Source organism: Dendrobates tinctorius, unplaced genomic scaffold (genome assembly GCF_039654945.1).
Source record: "Dendrobates tinctorius isolate UK_male_01 unplaced genomic scaffold, ASM3965494v1 ptg000196l, whole genome shotgun sequence".
Lineage (NCBI taxonomy): Eukaryota > Metazoa > Chordata > Amphibia > Anura > Dendrobatidae > Dendrobates > Dendrobates tinctorius.
This window is the reverse complement of record NW_027361863.1, coordinates 19,237,711-19,258,494: the sequence shown is the minus strand read 5'-3', so window position 1 is coordinate 19,258,494 and position 20,784 is coordinate 19,237,711. Positions and strand designations below refer to the sequence as shown.

At 42.2% G+C, this 20,784-nt stretch overlaps 1 protein-coding gene across 1 annotated transcript in view; it reads left to right on the top strand.

Annotated features, from left to right (window-relative positions):
* Positions 1–20,784, top strand: part of LOC141056271 (transient receptor potential cation channel subfamily V member 6-like) — a 48,194-nt gene that overhangs the window by 14,438 nt on the left and 12,972 nt on the right. The window contains exons 2-12 of the mRNA XM_073553013.1: positions 6,393–6,490; positions 6,646–6,768; positions 7,008–7,148; positions 7,299–7,397; positions 7,612–7,787; positions 8,736–8,882; positions 8,959–9,171; positions 9,255–9,341; positions 10,495–10,571; positions 10,667–10,832; positions 11,348–11,414. Coding sequence (XP_073409114.1) covers positions 6,393–6,490; positions 6,646–6,768; positions 7,008–7,148; positions 7,299–7,397; positions 7,612–7,787; positions 8,736–8,882; positions 8,959–9,171; positions 9,255–9,341; positions 10,495–10,571; positions 10,667–10,832; positions 11,348–11,414 — 1,394 coding nt within the window. The remainder of the gene's footprint in view (positions 1–6,392; positions 6,491–6,645; positions 6,769–7,007; positions 7,149–7,298; positions 7,398–7,611; positions 7,788–8,735; positions 8,883–8,958; positions 9,172–9,254; positions 9,342–10,494; positions 10,572–10,666; positions 10,833–11,347; positions 11,415–20,784) is intronic.

Here is a 20,784-nt window from a genome sequence, read left to right as displayed (position 1 = left end):
AAGAGGTTGAAAAGTTCCAGGGGGCCGAATACTTTCGTAACGCACTGTATGTTTGTGTCTTTAGTGTATGTAGAAAAATATGTAGTTCCCAGCTCATTCATGTATAGCTCAATTGATGATCCACTGGTCTCTGTCGATCATGTTTTGGTAGAATTTAGTCATTCTACTTATATAAACTGGATCCAAGGCTTTTATTAGATGAAGCAATTATAAAACATAGGGTAAAACCAACTCAGTAAGGCTTTCATCAGCAGGAAGCATTTTGGGTGATGATATCCATTGCTTGGCCACACAACTGTATTTTTCCTTCATACATTAGATTACTTTGTTCTTTACATAAAGGATTTTTTACATGGGTGTCAGATGTATGTTATCTATGACTGTAGCCTGCAAATTATCACTTTTTAAGTTTCTATTAAAAGCCTTAATTACCTTTATGACATCAATGAGAATATGCATCTTGCTCTCCCAGGTAGGAAGGGATAGGAAAATTTACAACTTTTAGGTAGCAAATATCTTCATAGACTTGTTTGCTTCATAAAATAATGTCATTATTAATACAAGACTCTATGAAAACTAACATATGATAAATTGAAAAAATGATGCCATACTCCTGTTAATGAGAAGATATTAACCCCTTTCCGACATCGGGCATAATAGTCCCTTTGATGTGTGCACTGGCGCTGAGCCCATATCTTTTCCAGCACATGTCAGCTGTTTGGAATAGCTGACATGTGCCTCTAACAGCCACGGGTGGAATCATGATCCACCCACGGCTGTTTAATTGTCAAATGCCGCTGCCAGTCTCTGACAGCAGCATTTAACATGCGCCACTTCAGCACCAACGATGAGGAACGTCCTGGATGACCGAGAGTGGTTGTTCCGGAGATCGTCGATGCTTAGCACAACCTCATAGTGGAGAATCAGCGAATTTCAGCTGAAGCAATAGCAGACATCATGGGGATTTCCCATGAACGTGTTTGTGCAATTATCCACAAACATTTGGACATGAAGAAGCCATCTGCGCAGTGGGTCCCCAAATGTTTGACAACAGATCAGAAAAGCATGCAAATGAAAACTTCCCGGTCCATTTGTCAGCATTTCCAGACTGATAAGAACTTCCTCGATCGACTGGGCACTATGGCGAGACCTGGATTTATTTGTATGACCCTGAAATCAAGGAGCAGTCAAAACAGTGGAGGCCCAGTGGTTCTCCTCATCCAAAGAAGTTCAGGGTGTAAATTATCAGCCACTAATGTGATGGTGTCTGTGTTCTGGGATAAGGAGGGCGGTGCTGCCAGTGGATTACCTTCAAAAGGCTTGCACCATCAATGCAAGTACTACATAGAACTTTTAGACCAATTGAAGGCAGCTCTGAAGGCCAAAAGGAACGGCAAGCTGTCCAAAGGCATATTGTTCTGCAAGACAACGCCTCCGCTCACACTGCACAAGCGACCAAGGCAAAACTGGCGGAGCTGGGCTTCCAGCTGGTTGACCATCCACCTTATTCACCAAAAAACAAGCTCTCAGATGGCATTTTGACAGAAAAATAAAAAAGTTATGGATCTGGGAAGAAGGAGAGCAAAAAACGAAAACGCAAAAACGAAAATATAATTCTGCCCCCTATGCACAATAATACAACTACTATAATACTGCCCTTATGTACAAGAATATAACTACTATAATACTGCCCTTATGTACAAGAATATTACTACTATAATACTGCCCCTAGGTACGAGAATATAACTGATATAATACTGCCCCTATGTATGAGAATATAACTGCTATGATACTGCTCCTATGTACAAGGATATAACTACTATAATACTGCTCCTATGTACAAGAATATAACTACTATAATACTACTCCCTGTGTACAAGAATATAACTGCAATAATACTGCTCCTATATACAAGAATTGAACTACTATAATACTGCCCCTATGTACAGGAATATAACTACTATAATACTGCCCCTATATACAAGAATATAACTACTATAATACTGCTCCCTATGTACAAGAATATAACTACTATAATACTGCTCATATATACAAGAATATAACTACTATAATACTGCTCCTATATACAAGAATATAACTACTATGATACTACTCCTATGTACAAGAATATAACTACTATAATACTGCTCCCTATATACAAGAATATAACTACTATAATACTGTTCCCTATATACAAGAATATAACTACTATAATACTGCCCCTATGTACAAGAATATAACTACTATAATACTGCTCCTATGTACAATAATATAACTACTATAATACTGCCACTATGTACAAGAATATAACTACTATAATACTGCTCGCTATGTACAAGAATATAACTACTATAATACTGCTCCTATGTACAAGAATATAACTACTATAATACTGCCACTATGTACAAGAATATAACTACTATAATACTGCTCCTATGTACAAGAATATAACTACTATAATACTGCTCGCTATGTACAAGAATATAACTACTATAATACTGCTCCCTATATACAAGAATATAACTACTATAATACTGCTCCCTATATACAAGAATATAACTACTATAATACTGCCACTATGTACAAGAATATAACTACTATAATACTGCTCGCTATGTACAAGAATATAACTACTATAATACTGCTCCTATGTACAAGAATATAACTACTATAATACTGCCCCTATGTACAAGAATATAACTACTATAATACTGCTCCTATGTACAAGAATATAACTACTGTAATACTGCCCCCTATGTACAAGAATATAACTACTATAATACTGCTCCCTATATACAAGAATATAACTACTATAATACTGCTCCTATGGTCAAGAATATAACTACTATAATACTGCTCCTATGTACAAGAATATAACTACTATAATACTGCTCCTATGTACAAGAAGTTAACTACTATAATACTGCCCCTATGTTCAAGAATATATCTGCTATAATACTGCTCCTATGTACAAGAATATAACTACTATAATACTGCTCCCTATGTACAAGAATATAACTACTATAATACTGCCCCTATGTACAAGAATATAACTACTATAATGCTGCTCCCTATGTACAAGAATATAACTACTATAATACTGCTCCTATATACAAGAATATAACTACTATAATACTACCCCCTGTGCACAAGAATATAACTACTATAATACTGCCCCTATATACAAGAATATGACTTCTATAATACTGCCTCTTATGTACAAGAATATAACTACTATAATACTGCTCCCTATGTACAGGAATATAACTACTATAATACTGCTCCCTATATACAAGAATATAACTACTATAATACTGCCCCCTATGTGCAAGAATATAACTACTATAATACTGCCCTCTAAGAAAAGACATATCAATGGTGATGTTCTACCTCCAAAGGTAAAAACTATTGTCCTAAGCAGTTAAGTTTCCATACTTCCTGTGACGTGATGACCTACATTAGTGAATATCTGTGTACTCACTACCTATAGCTGAGGACATCTTGTCTCTCCTGCTGTTTACTCTCCTGTGATTTGTAGACATTAATAATTGTATTTTAATTTTTAATTAAATCTTACGCTGTTGATGCCTTTTGTCATTTTTGCTCTTGTGTTACTGAAATTATCCACCAAAATAATAGTAAAAGGATCTCATTACAGTAAAATCGCTGATGAACCTGCATTTCCAGTCTCTAAACACGGAAACAAATGTGGGAACATTCTAGAAATTGGGAACAATGTGGTACAATGACACACAGAGTACAGAATTTTAACCGTATACTCGTGAGCCACTTTGACAAATGCCATTACTCAGTGATGAACCAATGGGAAACATTTACTCCAATTTACACCAAAATTTGACAAATTTTGTTCCAAATTGTCCCATCTAGTTTCAAAGCGGATGTATGGTTAAATTACTGTTAATGGCTTTGTGAGGCGTGATGTGACTTGGTTAAGAAGTTGTAAAGTTTTGCCCAACTCGAAGAACTTTTTTCCCAGTCTAGGCTGGTAGATGCTTAAAAGAAACTTATGGCTGGAGGTGGTTTCTGCCAGTAGATGATAATACTAGGTTTGTGTTACGAGTGCCCTTTATTTTTCTCGAAAAGGAAAAGCCAACAGCCGACATACAGTATGGAGACTTGTAGATCAGGCAAATGAGCTCTCCTCTAGTAGAAAGGAGGTGATCTTTTTAATGCCACCTAGTTAAGGTAGCCACCCTAGAAGTAAATGTCCATTTTGACTACTACTGGCCCGTCATGGCTGTCTTGCAGAAGACCTACTATCATAATGGTAGTAGTATCATGTGGGCTTATGTCACTTTTCCTTTCACTGGACGCGCTCTGATTATTTTTCCCTCTAAAGTGAACTTGAGGCCGTGATGAACTCTTGAAATGCACATAGCAATGCCGGCTCATCTAACGTTGCTGCCCGAAGGCGGGCACGCTACTCCTGTACTTCTCATGTGTGCAAATCATAAAAATATTCCAAAATCGTGGGATTATGTGAAGCTCTTGATGTGAAACGTTCCTGTGGGAGATAATTACTATATTTTGAAGATCAGTAATCGTTGAGTACTAAAGACAAACTCTTTAGTACAAATTGTCAGGATCGGTGATCACTCTACGTCTTTTTTATGGAGAAATTTTTTTATAGCGCGACTGTCACTTAATGTCGGAGTTCAGTGCCTGGCTACCTTCTTCAGTCTCATAGATATTGGCCACTTTCAGAGACTGATCACCTAGTCCGTAGATGGTGGTTTGGGTCTTTTTCTCTGTGGTAACTTGTTTAACTACTTGTGGTCCACTCAATGACTTTGAAATGTTGAGGAAGTTCTCATATTTCAAGAAGATCACACAGGAGCTTCAAGCCGGCAGCCAGACACAGCCAGACTCCTCACAGAGGAGGCAGAGATGGTTTATTACCATCTTTACCTTCTTTGTACACCGCACTTAACAAGCATTGGTCGTTTTGGAAGCACTAACATTGTAACATCTGGAATTTCCGGAAGGGTGCAGGAGCTGTTGGGTCTTTGCTGATCCGGACAGTTTAGTTGTTTAGCCAAGAGACTGAATTTTCCATGTAACTGGGGATAATAAGTTTCTAGAACCTCCCTTGATGAAGAAAAAATGTCAGATATATAAAAATAATCTAAAAAAAATTAAGCCCCATATGTTGAAAAAAAATTGAATATTCAAATGAGAATTTTTTTAGAGCACAATAAAGCTGCATGTGTGAAGAAAAAAATCAAATATGTGAATGGGGATAATGGCAAGAAACTGAACTTGTTAGCTGTTTTTTTGGGGGGGAGCTGTTATGTGAAAGTTTTTACCTCAATGGTCATTTCTAAATTGAAAATGGGTTGAGGTTAAAAAATAAAAATATTGATTTTATAAAATTAAATAAAAATGATCAATTTTAAATTAGGAAATTTTAAGGAAACCACCTCCTACTGATACATCACGTAATACTATATTATATCATTTGAAACAGTATTATAATACTTCCTTGTTAAAAAAAATGTTATCAAAAAACATTCAAATGTTCAATGGGCACAAATGTTGAATTGTAAACCTGGAAAATCCTCTATGCTGCCAAGCACTAGGGTAAACCCCCAGGATGTGCTATTATCTTTCCCTTCCCACTACTAAATCATACATTTGGATCCATGCCAGAAACAATTTCACAACTGAATATGTAATTGATGAGAAGGGGAAAAGTCATGTAATAACTTTCACTGCAGTTTAAAATACATACCTCTAAATCACTTCAATACAGTTTCAGCTCAAAGTGACTTATATTCGCTTTCCTTTAGAAAACTGGTTATAGATTATATTTTGGAATCAAAATGTTTTGCATGTAACAATAAGGGAAGAATAATCATTCAGTTTCCTTTGAATATATGTTGAACTGGCACCGCTATGGGCCCTAGTCATACCCCATGTGAAATTGTACAACAAACTTCTTTGATCTTGAATACCGAGGCTGGATCCACCCCTGATTAACTTTCATCTGTCATGTTGTCAAGTGAAAGTTGAACATAAAATGAAATTTGAAACCTACTTGACAAAATGTATCTGCTGGTTGGTAAAAAAAAATGCTGCACAAAAACTAAATTCTAGCTGCAGCTACTTCACTGACCACTATCATGACAGCATATATCAAACACAATGGTGGACACTTTAATGGGACATCGATCAACACAAATCTAACACCAGGTAAAAACCTCCACTTTGTTGGCTCCTCAACCAATATCTAATTCCCAGTATTGATTTTTTTGTGTTCATGCAGTAATAGATTCTAGAATGTTTTCTCTTCTTTTCAGAGTGTAGGTTACTAAATTATTTATTGTTTTATTTTTATGTCTTGTTTTATGCCGTTGTCTTGTCTTTTACAGGATCAGAGAGTGTCCTTTACTCAGTGCTGCCAAAGACAATGATATTGGGGTTCTCAAAAAACTTTTAGAGTGCACATCAACTGACCCGAATATGAGAGGTAAGTGGGTAAAACTGTTTGAGCGTGGCAAAAGGACAGGTCTTCATAGAAGTCACAGTGCTAAGGCAAAAATTATAAAAACGCTCCATTTAAAGTCTTATGTGATCAGAGTCTTTGGTGACTTTAGCCCGTAATCTCACTATTTTGTGTTTCAGGAGCCGTGGGAGAAACCATACTTCATGTGGCTGTTACATATGATAACCTGGAGGCTGCAGAAGTAATTCTAGATGCTGTACCAGATCTCATCAACCAATCCTTCACCTCTACCCTGTATGAAGGTGAGATGCTGGCATTGTACTACGGTGATATTTCGTGACCATAATGCTTAATTCAATCTGCAGGGACTTGGGGATCGACAACACATTTTATTTTCTATTTTCCCTATTTTTTTACTCTTTTTGATCTGCTTGGACAACATTTTATATAAAGACGACTACTGAAGAAATTTGAGTCCTAACAATGAAATTATTTGTATAATTGGTGCTAGTAAGGTTCATAAGTTTTTTTTTTCTTTTAGGACAAACTGCACTACATATTGCAGCTGTCAATCAAAACTTGAATTTGGTGAAACTACTGATCCAAAAAGGCGCCGATGTCAGTTCTCCTCGAGCTATCGGAAGTTTCTTCTCTTACAACCAGGAAAATCTGTTTTACTTTGGTTAGTGCAACTATTGGCGCCACGTAAAATATAAATGACTTATATAATCGCATTTTGACAAAAGCGCTCAAATATTTTTTTTTCCTTTAGAACTTGGTTAGATCATCTTCATCAATGATCATCGAACTCTTCATTTCTTCTTACTTTTAGGTGAACATATTCTGTCTTTTGCTGCTTGCACCGGCAACGAGGCCATTGTCCGTCTACTTATTGAGAATGGGGCCAGCGTTCGGGCTCAAGATTCCTACGGTGAGAACGAATTTTAAGAGTTTATTAGTCATCATACGTTGTTTGTTCATATTTGGAATGGGATAATTGGATAATTTGTCCATGTAAATAATTGGCTCCAGCATTTGGAAATGGATGGTTTCTCCTTTGGTGCCTAACATGTCCTCCTATAAACTTCATAACAAATATGAAAATTGACAATAAAGTAGTTAAATATGGTTTTTGTGTTTTGTAGGTAACACTATACTCCATATCTTGGCCCTACAACCCAACCAGACCTTTTCCTGCCAGATGTTTGATCTCATATTGTCTTACGATGATGCAGAAAACAACGAGGTGGACATTCAGACGATCCGCAATTACATGGGTCTTACTGCCTTCAAATTTTCAGCTGCCGAGGGAAACATTGTTGTAAGTAAAACTTTTTGGATGTCTTGAAAAGAGAAAAAAAATGTTATTATAGCTCCTGGAGAGGAGTTGTAAAGCAATGGCTACAACTAAATCCAACAGTGCCAAACCACAAGACAATGTTATGGTGCTAACCTACGTACCTTGATGGCCTCTTACCATAGAACAGGTCCATTCTTATTAGAGATCCTTTTGTGGTAATATGCGGATGCAATAAATAAGACATAAGAAGAGCTGACACCTTCAAAATGTGGTGCTGGAGAAGGATGTTATCAATACCATGGATCACAAGAAGAACAAACAAATCAATTTTTGAACAGATCAAGCCAGACATGTCACTCGGAGTAAAGATCATGAAGTTACGACTTGCCTACTTTGGACACATGATAGAAAGAAAGCAACCACTGGAGAAGGACATCATGGCCGGAAGGACAAGGTGAAAAGGAACACCAGCAACCTGATAGCTTGATACAATCAAGATAACGTCAGAGAAGACCCTGGTGGACCTATGTAGGCTTGCGCAAGATTGATCATCCTATAAATTGTTCATTCATCAAGTTGCTGTCGCTCAAGATCAAGGCAAAGGCTGTTTAAAAAAAAAAACACACCAGCGCTCTAGGTTTTTGTTTTTACCATTTGAGAGCTTGTGTGCACTTCTAAAAGAGTTCCAAAACTTTAGAAGTGAAATCTCTTCTAAATGGATCGAAGTATTATGTTGTTCTCACATGGTGGTCTTTTAGAGGACAGATTATAAGAGCGATGAAGGGGACATGGTGGAATATCAAAATTTTCAGTAAATGATGTCTATTAAAGTTTTTAGTAGTAAGGCACAATTTCCATGAACATTCACCAGGAGACTTCGTCTATCAAAAGAGCTCCCCTGGAGTTCGGTCATCGAACATTAGACTCGTTTCTAGTGCTCCTAATGAATTTTGTTTCTTGACTTCTCAGATGTTTCAGCATCTATTAAAAAAACGGAAAAAAGTCCAGTGGAGTTTTGGCCCGGTGAGTTCCATCTTGTACGATCTTACGGGTATCGACTCTTGGGGAGAAAATCAGTCCGTTTTGGATCTGGTAGTGTCTTCCAGAAAGAGAGCGGTAAGAACATCTGTCCTTCAGGTTGTGGATGTTTTTACATGACATGAGCATTGCTCTAACCCAACATTTGTTGCAGGCCCGTCACATCCTTGACCTCACACCTGTGAAAGAACTTGTGAGTCTGAAGTGGAGGAGCTGTGGTCGACCGTACTTCTGGTTTTTAGCCGCAGTCTACGTCCTCTATATGATCTGCGTCACCATGTGTTGCATCTACAGGCCTCTGAAAGAAATTCCAAACAAACCTAATGATTCTCGGGATGCAACCATTTTGCAGCAAAGGCCTCTTTATGTAAGTGGACAAATAATGGATCGTTTTTTATCTGTCTGAAGCTTTTTCGTTTTATTTATGATTATTCTTTTTATTCCTACCAGGAAGCATACGTAACCTATGAGGATAATCTCCGTCTCGTTGGAGAGCTAATTAGCGTTTTGGGAGCAATCGTTATACTACTGCTTTTGGTAAGAAATCCTCAAAATCCAAATTGCACAAACATTTGTGACCTAAGAACCCTGTTGTTAGATTGGATGGATGGATCTTTCCATCCGAGATCACTTTTTTCACTCCTGTTCAATTTACTAAGATCGTAGCTTCAATTCTTGGCAACAGCCACTACATCGAGTCCGGAGCTCTGCATTTCTGTCTCCATATGCTGCTTATATCTGGGTGGTGCTGGAGCTGAAAACACCTGATTATTGGGGGGTTTCGGGTCTCGGACCCTCACTCATGTAATATTGATGACCTATCCTTTGGATCGGCTATCAATATATTAAGCATTCACAAACTGTTTAATGATAACATCTCTGCTGGCTTTGGTCAATAAAGGAATTTAATGATAGATAACTTATTATTCACCTGGAGTTAAGTAAATTTTCCCTGATGGTCTAGGGCAGCAAAGAAATATAAGTAACAACCCTGGTGGGCTAGTCCAATGAATGGTTTGATATTCTCTTATATCCTAAGCTAGACCACCAAGAAATCTTATTATGGACCCATTCATTAATCTAATTCACCAGGGATGTTACTACTCGCTCCTTCAATGCTCTAGCCCACCAGGGATGATATTATTACAAACTAGTTTACTTATCTAGACCAGCAGGGAAAATAATAATAATAATAATAATAATAATAATAATAATATCCCTGCTGGTCCAAGAAATTTAAAAAAAGTTATTAGCAACATCCCTGGAGGACTAGGGAAATTGAAAAACTGAATAATAATATCCCTGTTAGTCCTGGGCAATAAGGAGATTAAGGATAATAATAATATTCCTGGTGGACTAGGTGAGGGCCATAATTTTTCCTGGTGGTCTAAAAAGAGAAGGTAAATAATAATATTGACCTCTTTGGTGGTGTGGCAAAATAAACAGGGTAATAGTAATATCCTTGGTGTTTTATGGAATTTAATCAGTTATTAGTAACATCACTGGTGGGCCATTCACACAAATGGTGCTTTATTATGGAAGCAGCTGAGCATTTACCGACTCCCATAAAGTCCAGCAAAGCCAACGCTCCACTTTGTCTTCTCCTGTCCATTGTGCCGATCAGATGTGGTGTTTTTTTTCTTTTGTGATAACTTCTACTTTATGAATTATACTTATTGTCCGTTTTTAGATTCCAGACTTGCTGAGGGTTGGAGCCACCAGATATTTCGGGCAGACCGTTCTTGGTGGTCCCTTTCATATAATAATGTAAGAACATACTAGAATATTTGGTAACTTTTGTTTTTTATTTTTGGTCTATAAGATCTCTTGTTTTAATGTCTATAAACTCTTTTATTTTGTAGAATTGCTTTTGCCTGTATGGTGATGGCCATTTTGGTCATGAGGTTGACCAACAGCGATGGAGAAGCGGTTCCTATGTCATTGGCTTTGGTCCTGGGCTGGTGTTACATCATGTATTTCACGCGTGGTTTCCAGATGCTTGGACCATTTACCATCATGATACAAAAGGTAAAGATGGAGCCTTTTATACACTTTTTTTCACCATCGTTGACATTCTTCAAGTTTTCTTTTCTATTCTATAAACAAGAACAAAACTTAGAGACCACCAAATCTTTAAACATTTGTTGTGGTGATGATCAGATTTCTCAACTTGGAGCAATGTGTCCCCATATTGAGTCTAGAATAAGGATCTACATAAATGTAATTCAGCTTCTTCTGTATTTATTGGGGGGAAAAAGCAGACATTATTTTAGAAATCTCCGGCTCAGGGGAAATGTGAAGGTCCATCTCAGAATAGTAGCATTCTAGGGGTAGAAACTTTCTGATGGTTTCCTACAAAACCTCCGGTCAATGTTTTGGCCAAGTTCCTGGCCAATCTCTCTGTGCATATTTTGGAATTTTCACTCCAGCAGAAGAACGGTCTTCAACTTTTTTTGCCAAGTGACTTTTGAAAAACTGAACTCTTAATCTCCCATGTACAGTAGATATCTACGATCCTGAATACTGGTCTTTTGACTTTTCAGATGATATTTGGAGACCTCCTGCGCTTCTGTTGGCTAATGGTTGTGGTTATCCTTGGGTTTGGTGCAGGTGAGATTCTATTTTATTTACTTCTTAAAGAATTGGTTGCAAGTTATCGACCGCGAATAGGAAGCCGAACTCTGCAATTCTGAATCAATTAGCCCCTCAAATACAGGGTCAATTTTGTTCATAAGGACATGACCATTTTTTTTCGAGTGCATACGAATAACCATAATTTTTTTCCTATTTTCTTGATTATTTAGCTGCATGGGGGTTTTGTTTTTCAGAGGACAAGTTGTATTATTTATTGGTATGGTTTTATTATGCAATGTAAAACTTTTATTAATGTTTACGGAGGTGCGGAGCAAGAAACAACATTGCAATTTGTTTGTTTTGTTTTTTTGCATTCATAATGTGGTAATGTTTTTTCTTTTTTTCATATCACTGTTTTATTATTATTATTTTATTATTATCATACATTTTTATAGCACCATTTATTCCATGGCGCTTTACATGTCAAAAGGGGCAAATATAGACAAGTATAATAAACATGAGTAATACAAGACGCACAAGTACAGAAGGAGAGAGGCCCCTGCCGCAAGGGCTCACAGTCTACAGGGAATGGGTGAGGATACACTAGGAGAGGGTAGAGCTGGTCGTGCGGTGGTTCAGTAGACTGAGGATCACTGCAGGTTGTAGGGTTGTTGGAAGAGGTGGGTCTTCAGGTTCTTTTTGAAGGTTTCCATGGTAGGCGAGAGTCTGATGTGCTGGGGTAGAGAGTTCCAGAGTATTGGGAAAGCACGGGAGAAGTCTTGCATGCGGTTGTGGGAAGAAGAGATAAGAGGGGAGTAGAGAAGGATATCTTGAGAGGATCGACGGTTGCGTGTGGGTAGGTACCGGGAGACCATGTCACAGATGTATGGAGGAGACAGGTTGTGGATGGCTTGTATGTTATAGTTAGGGTTTTGAACTGGAGCCTCTGGACGATAGGAAGCCAATGAAGGGTTTGGCAGAGAGGAGAGGCTGGGGAATAACGGGGAGACAGGTGGATTTGTCGGGTAACAGAGTGCAGGATGGATTGGAGTGGTGCCAGAGTGCTAGAGGGGAGGCCAGAGAGTAGGAGGTTGCAGTAGTTGAGGCAGCAGATGATAAGGGCATGCACTAGTGTTTTTTTGGTTTCATGGTCAAGGAATGCACGGATATGGGAACTATTTTTGAGTCTTAGATGGCAGGAGGAGGCAAGGGTTTGGATATGTGGCTTGAAAGAGAGGGCAGAGTAGAGGATCACCCCGAGGCACCGAGCATACGGGACTGGGGAAAGTGAGCAGCCATTCACATTGATGGATAGGTCTGGTGGAGGGGTAGAGTGATATGGGGGAAAGATTATGAATTCTGTTTTGTCCATGTTCAGTTTTAGAAAGAAAGCAGAGTAGAAAGCTGAAATAGCAGACAGAAATTGTGGGATTTTGGTAAGTAAGGAGGTGAAGTCAGGTCCAGATAGATAGATCTGCATGTCATCGGCATAGAGATGATACTGCAAACCGTGGGATTCTATGAGCTGTCCCAGGCCGAAGGTGTAGATGGAGAATAGTAGGGGTCCTAGAACTGAGCCTTGAGGAACACCGACAGACAGGGGGTGAGGTGAGGAGGTGGTGTGGGAGAGGGAGACACTGAATGTTCGGTCTGTTAGATATGATGAGATCCAGGATATGGCCAAACCTGTGATGCCAAGAGATGAGAGAATCTGTAGTATGAGGGAATGTTCCACAGTGTCAAAGGCAGAAGACAGGTCCAGGAGAAGGACAGAGTAGTGTCGCTAGCTCTTGGCGGTTAGTAGGTCATTGATGAATTTAGTAAGGGCAGTTTCAGTTGAGTGATGCAGTCATAAGCCTGATTGTAAGCAGTCAAAGAGGGAGCAGGAGGAGGAGAGGTGGGAGGACAGTTCAAGTTGGACATGCTGTTCCAGTAGTTTTGAGGTGTAAAGGAGAAGAGATATCGGGCGAAAGCTAGACACAGAGGATGGGTCAAGGGAGGTCTATTTGAGGATGGGTGTGATCGAGGCATGTTTGAAGGATGAGGGGAATACACCATTTGTAAGTGAGAGGTTGAAGAGGTGTGTTAGAGTAGGGATGAAAACTGTGACGAGGTTAGGGATGAGGTGGGAAGGGAGCGGGTCAAGCATGCAAGTGATGAGGTGTGATCTTGGTAGGAGGGTGGAGAGCTGATCTTCTGTCATGGTGGAGAAGTTGGTTTTGGAGGAACAGGGCTGAGCATCTAAGAGGGGCTTTGGGGCCTGTGGGCCAAAGCTTTCTCTGATCGTATCAATCTTCTGCTTAAAGATGGAGGCAAAGTCTTCACCGGTAATGAGAGGAGAAGGTGCTGGGGGACAGAGTAGAGAATTGAAAGTGTTGAAAAGCTGTTTAGGGTTGTGAGACAGGGAGGATATGAGAGATGATAAGTAAGTTTGTTTTGCGAAAGTGAGCGTGGACTTGAAGCTGGTGAGGGCCTCCTTGTATGCAGTTAAGTGCTCGGCAGAGTGGGATTTCTTCCATCTCCGCTCAGCAACCCTGGAAGTTCGTCTCAGTTCTTTGGTGAGGCTGGTCAGCCAGGGCTGCCTGTTGATTGTACAAGTTTTGCTACGGGTGAGGGGGGCGGCCGAATCAAGTGCTGCTGTTATTGTAGTGTTATAAAAGGTGGCAGCAGCATCTGTGTCATGAAGGGAAGCTATGTCTGTAAGAGGGAGGAGGGGCTCAGAGAGCGATTGTAAATTGAGGTGTTTGAGATTTCTGCGAGAGTGAGCGAGTTTCTGGAGTGGGGGTTGCGCACTAGGAGAGGAGATGGAAGAGAATGTCAGTAGGTTGTGGTCAGACAGGGGAAGTGGTGAGTTAGTGAGATTAGTAAGGGAACAGAGGCGGGTGAAGAGAAGGTCCAGTGTCTGACCATCTTTGTGAGTGGCCGCAGAGGACCATTGAGTGAAGCCAAAGGAGGCAGTGAGCGATAAGGCCAAAGGAGGCAGCTGGGGTGGAAGCGTCAATGAGGATGTTGAAGTCACCCATGATGATAGTGGAGATGTCAGCAGAGAGGAAATGAAGTAGCCAGGTGGTAAAGTGGTCGAGAAAGGTGGAGATGGCTAGTTCTGGGGGGCGGTAGATGACAGCCAGCTGGAGGTTGGAGGGGGAGTAGATGCGGACAGAGTGCACCTCAAACGAGGGAAGAGTAGCGGAGGGTGGTAGTGTAATTGGGGTAAAGGAGCAGGTATAGCAGAGGAGCAAGCCAACTCCTCCACCACGTTTGTTGCTGGGGCGAGGGGTGTGAGAGAGGTGGAATCCGCTGTAAGAGAGTGCAGCTGGAGAGGCTGAGTCAGAGGGGGTGAGCCAGGTTTCAGTGATGCCAAGGAAGGAGAGTTTGTTGGTGATGAAGAGGTCATGGATAAATGACAGTTTATTGCAGACAGAGCGTGCGTTCCATAGTGCTCCAGGTAGGGGGACCAGGGGAGTGGGGGCTTGATAAATGGGTATGAGGTTATCATGGTTGTGAAAACGTGTAGAGGATCGTGGCAGGGTGTTAGAAGTGAGTGTGGGGATGTGTTGAGGAGGGCCAGGATTTGTCGCCAGCAATGAGGAGCAACAGACAGAGCATTAGAAGGTGGGAGCAGAATGAGACATGATGTGGCCGTGTGTGTTTGGAGAAAAAGGATTTTACGTGAAGGAACAGTTCTGAGGAAAAGGTGAGATGGCTAGGGAGGATGGAGGGGGAAATGACTAGTTCCTTACTGGGTGGGGAGATTACAGGAGATAGGAAGAAAGTGAGTAGTATGGGGGTGAAAGTGAAAAGAAAATAAAACATTGTAGTGGTTAAATATTCCGTTACCTTACAGTCAAATTCCAGTCCAATTCTAGTCTAATTCAGAGTAGTGTAATTAGAAATTATTATTATTATTTATTTATAAAGCACCATTGGTTCCATGGTGCTGTACATGAGAAGGGGTTACATACGAATTACAGATATCACTTACAGTAAACAAACTAACAATCACAGACTGATATAGAGGGGAGAGAGGACCCTGCCCTTTCAGGCTTACATGCTACAGGATGGTGGGGAAGGAGACAGTAGGTTGGGGGGTTGCAGCAGCTCCAGTGATTATGAGGCGGTAGCTCCAGTAGTGTTGAGGAGGCAGCGGGGATCATTGCAGGCTGTAGGATTTCCTGAAGAGGTGGGTTTTCAGGTTCTGTCTGAAGGATCCGAGTGTGGATGATAATCGGACGTGTTGGGGCACGGAATTCCAGAGGATGAGGGCTATTCGGGAGAAGTCTTGGAGGCGGTTGGATGAGGAGCGAATAAGTCTGGCGGAGAGAAAGAGGTCTTGGGAGGACCGGAGATTACATGATGGAAGGTATCGGGAGATTAGTTCAGAGATGTATGGAGGAGACAAGTTGTAGATGGCCTTGTAGGTCAGTATTAGTAATTTGAATTGGATACCCTGAGGGAATGGCAGCCAGTGAAGAGATTTGCAGAGGGGAGAAGTGGAGGAATAGCGAGGAGAGAGATGAATTAGTCAGGCGGCAGAGTTGAGGAAGGACTGAAGAGGTGCAAGGGTGTTAGCAGGGAGGCCACAGAAAAGGATGTTGCAGTAGTCGAGGCGGGAGATGATGAGGGCATGCACAAGTAGTTTAGTAGACTGAGGGTTGAGGAAGGGACTGATTCTGGAAATATTTTTGAGCTGGAGGCGACAGGAGGTGGAAAGAGCTTGGATATGCGGTTTGAAGGACAGGGCAGAGTCAAGGGTTACTCCGACGCAGCGGACGTCCGGTACGGGGGAAAGCGTGATGTCGTCAATTGTTATAGAAAGGTCGAGTAAGGAAGATCTGTGAGATGGAGGAAAGATGATCAGTTCAGATTTGTCCACACTGAGCTTGAGGAAGCGAGAGGAGAAGAAGGAGGATATGGCTGATAGACACTCTGGGATTCTGGAGAGCAGAGAGGTGATGTCTGGACCAGAGAGGTAGATCTGAGTATCATCGGCATAAAGGTGGTACTGGAATCTATGGGACTTTATGAGTTGCCCCAGGCCAAGTGTATAGATTGAGAAGAGTAGGGGTCCTAGAACAGAGCCTTGGGGGACTCCAACAGAGAGAGGGTGGAATGAGGAGGTAGTGTGGGAGTAGGAGATGCAGAATGTGCGGTTGGAAAGGTATGAGGAGATCCAGGATAGGGCGAGGTCTTTGATGCCAAAGGAGGAGAGAATCTGTAGTAGGAGGCAGTGGTCAACTGTGTCGAAAGCAGAGGACAGGTCTAGAAGGAGGAGTATAGAGTATTGTCCGTTAGCTTTGGCTGTAAGTAGGTCGTTGGTAATTTTGGTCAGGGCTGTCTTAGTGGAATGATGGGGGCAGAAGCCAGATTGTAGATTGTCAAAGAGCAAGTTAGATGAGAGGTGGGAGGAAAGTTCAGCGTAGACATGCTGCTCCAGGTGTTTAGAAGTGAATGGGAGCAGCGATATTGGGCGATAGCTGGACGTGGCTGTTGGATTGAGGGTTGGCTTTTTAAGGATAGGCATGATTGTGGCATGTTTGAAAGCAGAGGGGTAGGTACCAGAAGTTAGTGATAGGTTGAAGAGGTGGGTTTGGGATTGGATGAGTGGTGGTGATGTTGGGGAGGAGGTGTGATGGGATCGGGTCAAGTGCACAAGTGGTGAGGTGTGATTTGGAGAGAAGATGAGCAAGCTCCCCTTCAGTGATGCTAGATAAGGAGATTATGGGGTTTGGGCATTGGTCTGGTAGGCAAAGGGGTTGTGGTGGTTGAGCAATAAAGACTTGCCGTGTTTGGTCAATCTTGTGTTATGGCGGCGGAACACGCTTAAAAAAATATAAACGTGTTCGCCGCCCGGGGTCCACCGTGCGGCAGGTGATATGACCGCTGCTAGAGAGGCAGAGCACTGTAGCGGTAATGTGCACGGGGTTCACTGCACCCAGTGCACTAAAGCAAGCTCTGTTAAGGTCACAGAGCTGCACGCTTAAAGCATACAAAACCGCTGAGTCTGTTCTAGGTCACAGACTCCAGCGGAGCAGACACGGTATAAATAGTCACAGGAGCAGCCTTAGACGTCAGGACAACTCCGTCTAGACCTACCATGAGAGAGAGGTGCGAGACGTCGCAACTGCGAACGCTCGACGAACTGCAAACGCAGCGTGGTGAGAACGGAGCCTCAGCGGAGACACCACGATATCGCTGGCGCGATGCAGGACGCTAGCTGCTGAGACCGAAATAGCTGGAGCGCGCTGACGCTAGCGCTGCTACTGGCGGCTGCCCAATCACTCACACAGTCGTAATATCAGAGGGAAGGGGTTTCATAATAAGTCAGCCACCAGTCCAATCATCCATCACCATACATACAGCAGCAGTATGAAAATACTAGCGCAAGGCATAGCGGCCATGCGCACTTTTTATAGCGTACTGGACCTGCCAGAAATCTCCAGAGCCCTGAGCTAAGCCAATGGAATCAGGAGCAGGACCTGAGCACCTGACTCCTGAACTCCAATGGGAGCTCATTCCAGGAGCATGCTCAGAAGCTGGCTGAAAGGACTTAGCCTCTGGAGACAAATGTGAGGATCTGGATCTTTGCATAAGTATGGCAGGACACAGATTCCTAACATATTGTTTTTGAAGTGTGCTGCAAAGTCCTCGGCAGAGTTTAGGGAAGTCGGAGGGGGCAGTGGTGGGCGGAGGAGGGAGTTAAAAGTACTGAACAACTGTTTGGGTTGTGGGATAAGGAAGATACAAGGCATGTAAAGTAGGCCTGTTTAACAGAGGTGAGTGCAGATTTGAATGCAAGTGTTGCTTGTTTGAGTGCAGTGAAGTCGTCTTGCGAATGCGTTTTCTTCCAGCGCCGTTCTGCAATTCTGGATGCTTGCCGAAGCTTTTAGTGAAGTTATTGTGCCAGGGTTGTCTATTGATTCATCGCACTCTGTTATGCATGACAGGGGCGACCGAGTCGATGGTTGATGCAAGAGTGGCATTGTAGAAAGTAGTAGCAGTTTCAGTGTTGTGGAGTGAAGATATGGAGGACAGTGGTAGAATAGAGTCAGAGAGTGTGCGAGTGTCTAGATGTGCGAGGTTTCTGCAGGGGTACGCATGCTGCTGGACATGGGTGACAGGTGAGGAGGACAGGGATGAGAAAGTGAGTAGATGGTGGTCATATAGAGGAAAAGAAGAGGTGGTGAAGTTAGAAAGAGAGCAGAGGCGGGTGAAGACCAGGTCTAATGTATGTCCGTCTGTGTGGGTGGCTGAGGAGGACCACTGAGTAAGTCCAAAAGATGAGGTAAGGGACAGGAGTTTGGAGGCAGCTGACTTGTGAGTGTCAATGGGGATGTTGAAGTCACCCATGATGATGGTGGGAATGTCAGCAGAGAGGAAGTGAAGGAGCCAGGTAGAGAATTGGTCAATGAAGGCAGTTGTTGGGCCCGGGGGTCGGTATATGAATGCCACTTGGAGGTTGGAGGGAGAATAGATGCGGACAGAGTGGATGTCAAAAGAGGGGAGGATAAGAGAGGGTAGAGGTGGGATTGGGTTGAAGGTGCAGTTGGAAGAAAGGAGAAGGCCCACTCCTCCACCATGTCTGTTGCCAGAGCGAGGAGTGTGGGTGATGTGGAGGCCGCCGTAACTAAGCGCAACAGGGGAGGCGGTGCCGGAGGGTGTCAGCCATGTTTTGGTGAGGCCAAGGAAAGAGAAATTACGAGACGTATTGAGGTCGTGAATCACATGGAGTTTATTGCAGACGGAGCGGGCATTCCAGAGTGATCCAGAGAGTGGGAGCAGGGTGGTGGTTGTCAAGGGCACGGATTTGAGGTGGGAAAGATTTCTGGTGTTTGTGTTGGTTTTGGAACGATTAGAAGGGGGTAATAATGGGAGGTATGGGCTGTGGGGGTCCAGGATTGGGAGATATGTCGCCAGCAGTGAGGAGAAGCAGAGAGAGGAAGAGCATGTGGGAGAAGGAGGGTGGGTGGCTTGTTTTGTATTTTATTAGGAGAGCTCTGAGGTTGAGGAGCAGTTCAGCAGAGGAGGTCAGGTGGGGAGGCAAGAGGGAAGGAGAGATTACTATTTGGTTAGTGGGTACTGTGGTTTGCGGATAGCGAAGGAGAGTCAGGATTAATGGAGCCAAAACTGTTAGAGCGCATGTCAGCATGGTGAGAGTAATTTAGAAGGCAAAAGAAATTTAGTACATTTATACGCAGCGGTTAGTCGTACCTTCTGGTCACTTCAGGCTCATTTCATGCATATTTCAGATTTTATCCTTAGAAGACATCCTTGGAATGAAAGACAGACCGAGGTCCAGACAGACCTCTGAGTCTGAATTTATAGTAACTTAACAGCACATTAAAGGGCCCAGATGTGATCAGAAAGGGAGGAACCGCAGGAAGACTAGACACAGACACAGGAGACGATTAACTAGAAGTCAGGAGAGAAAATGCAAAAGGAGATAGATTCGAATGGACAGATAAGGCCAAATTGTGTGTTACAATCAAGGTAATAAGGTGAAAAAGCAGCTAGAACACATACCATTAATAGAGAGATACAGGGTGATTGGGGTTCAGGAAAGATGGGTGATGATGATATTGCAGACAGAACGCATAACTATTGATGAAGCAGATCGATTGTCAGATTAATAGTAGTAGTGAAGCATAGTAATAATAATAATGAAGCACCTATAGCAGGGAGTTATTTTTCATGCATATTTCAGATTTTATCCTTAGAAGACATATTTGGAATGACAGACACACCAAGGACAGGATCAGGATAGGATTATATGCACTTCATATAGACAGACAAAGCAGGAAAGTTGAGTGGATGAGCATACTTGTGGGTTGACAAAACAACTTGATTAGATGATGCAAGTGGTGGTGGTGAGGATGAAGATAGTACAGCAGTGATGAATGGGTAAGTGCATCATGGAATTCTAGTCTAATGCAGAGTAGTTTAATTAGAAATCTGTAATTTGAAATATGGAATTTGAAAGATGCCTGGTCAGACGCATGGCCCTGAATATTGTGACTGTCAACGTGTGACCGCCTATGGCACACGTGACCCTGGATACACTGCCTCCAGCAGGCCGAATTTAAATATAACTTGCAGCCAGATACACCGCCTCCAGCAGGCAAATTTCAGAATTACATGTATAACTGGATACACCGCCTCCAGCAGGGCGAATTTAAATAATAAAGGGAAACACCAGGGAAACTGATACAATGGAGGGCCCTGTGATAGGGAACGGGGACGTGGAGACCTCCTGCACTCCCCTGAGTCACACTCCTAACGATCCCTAGGCCGGTTACGCACCGGGCGCCGATCAGGAACCTAAAAACCCTAGCTCGCCCTGCACCTAGCCCTGTCTAGTGAAATGGACGGTGCAGAAACTAATCCCACCACTGCACTGAAACACACAAAA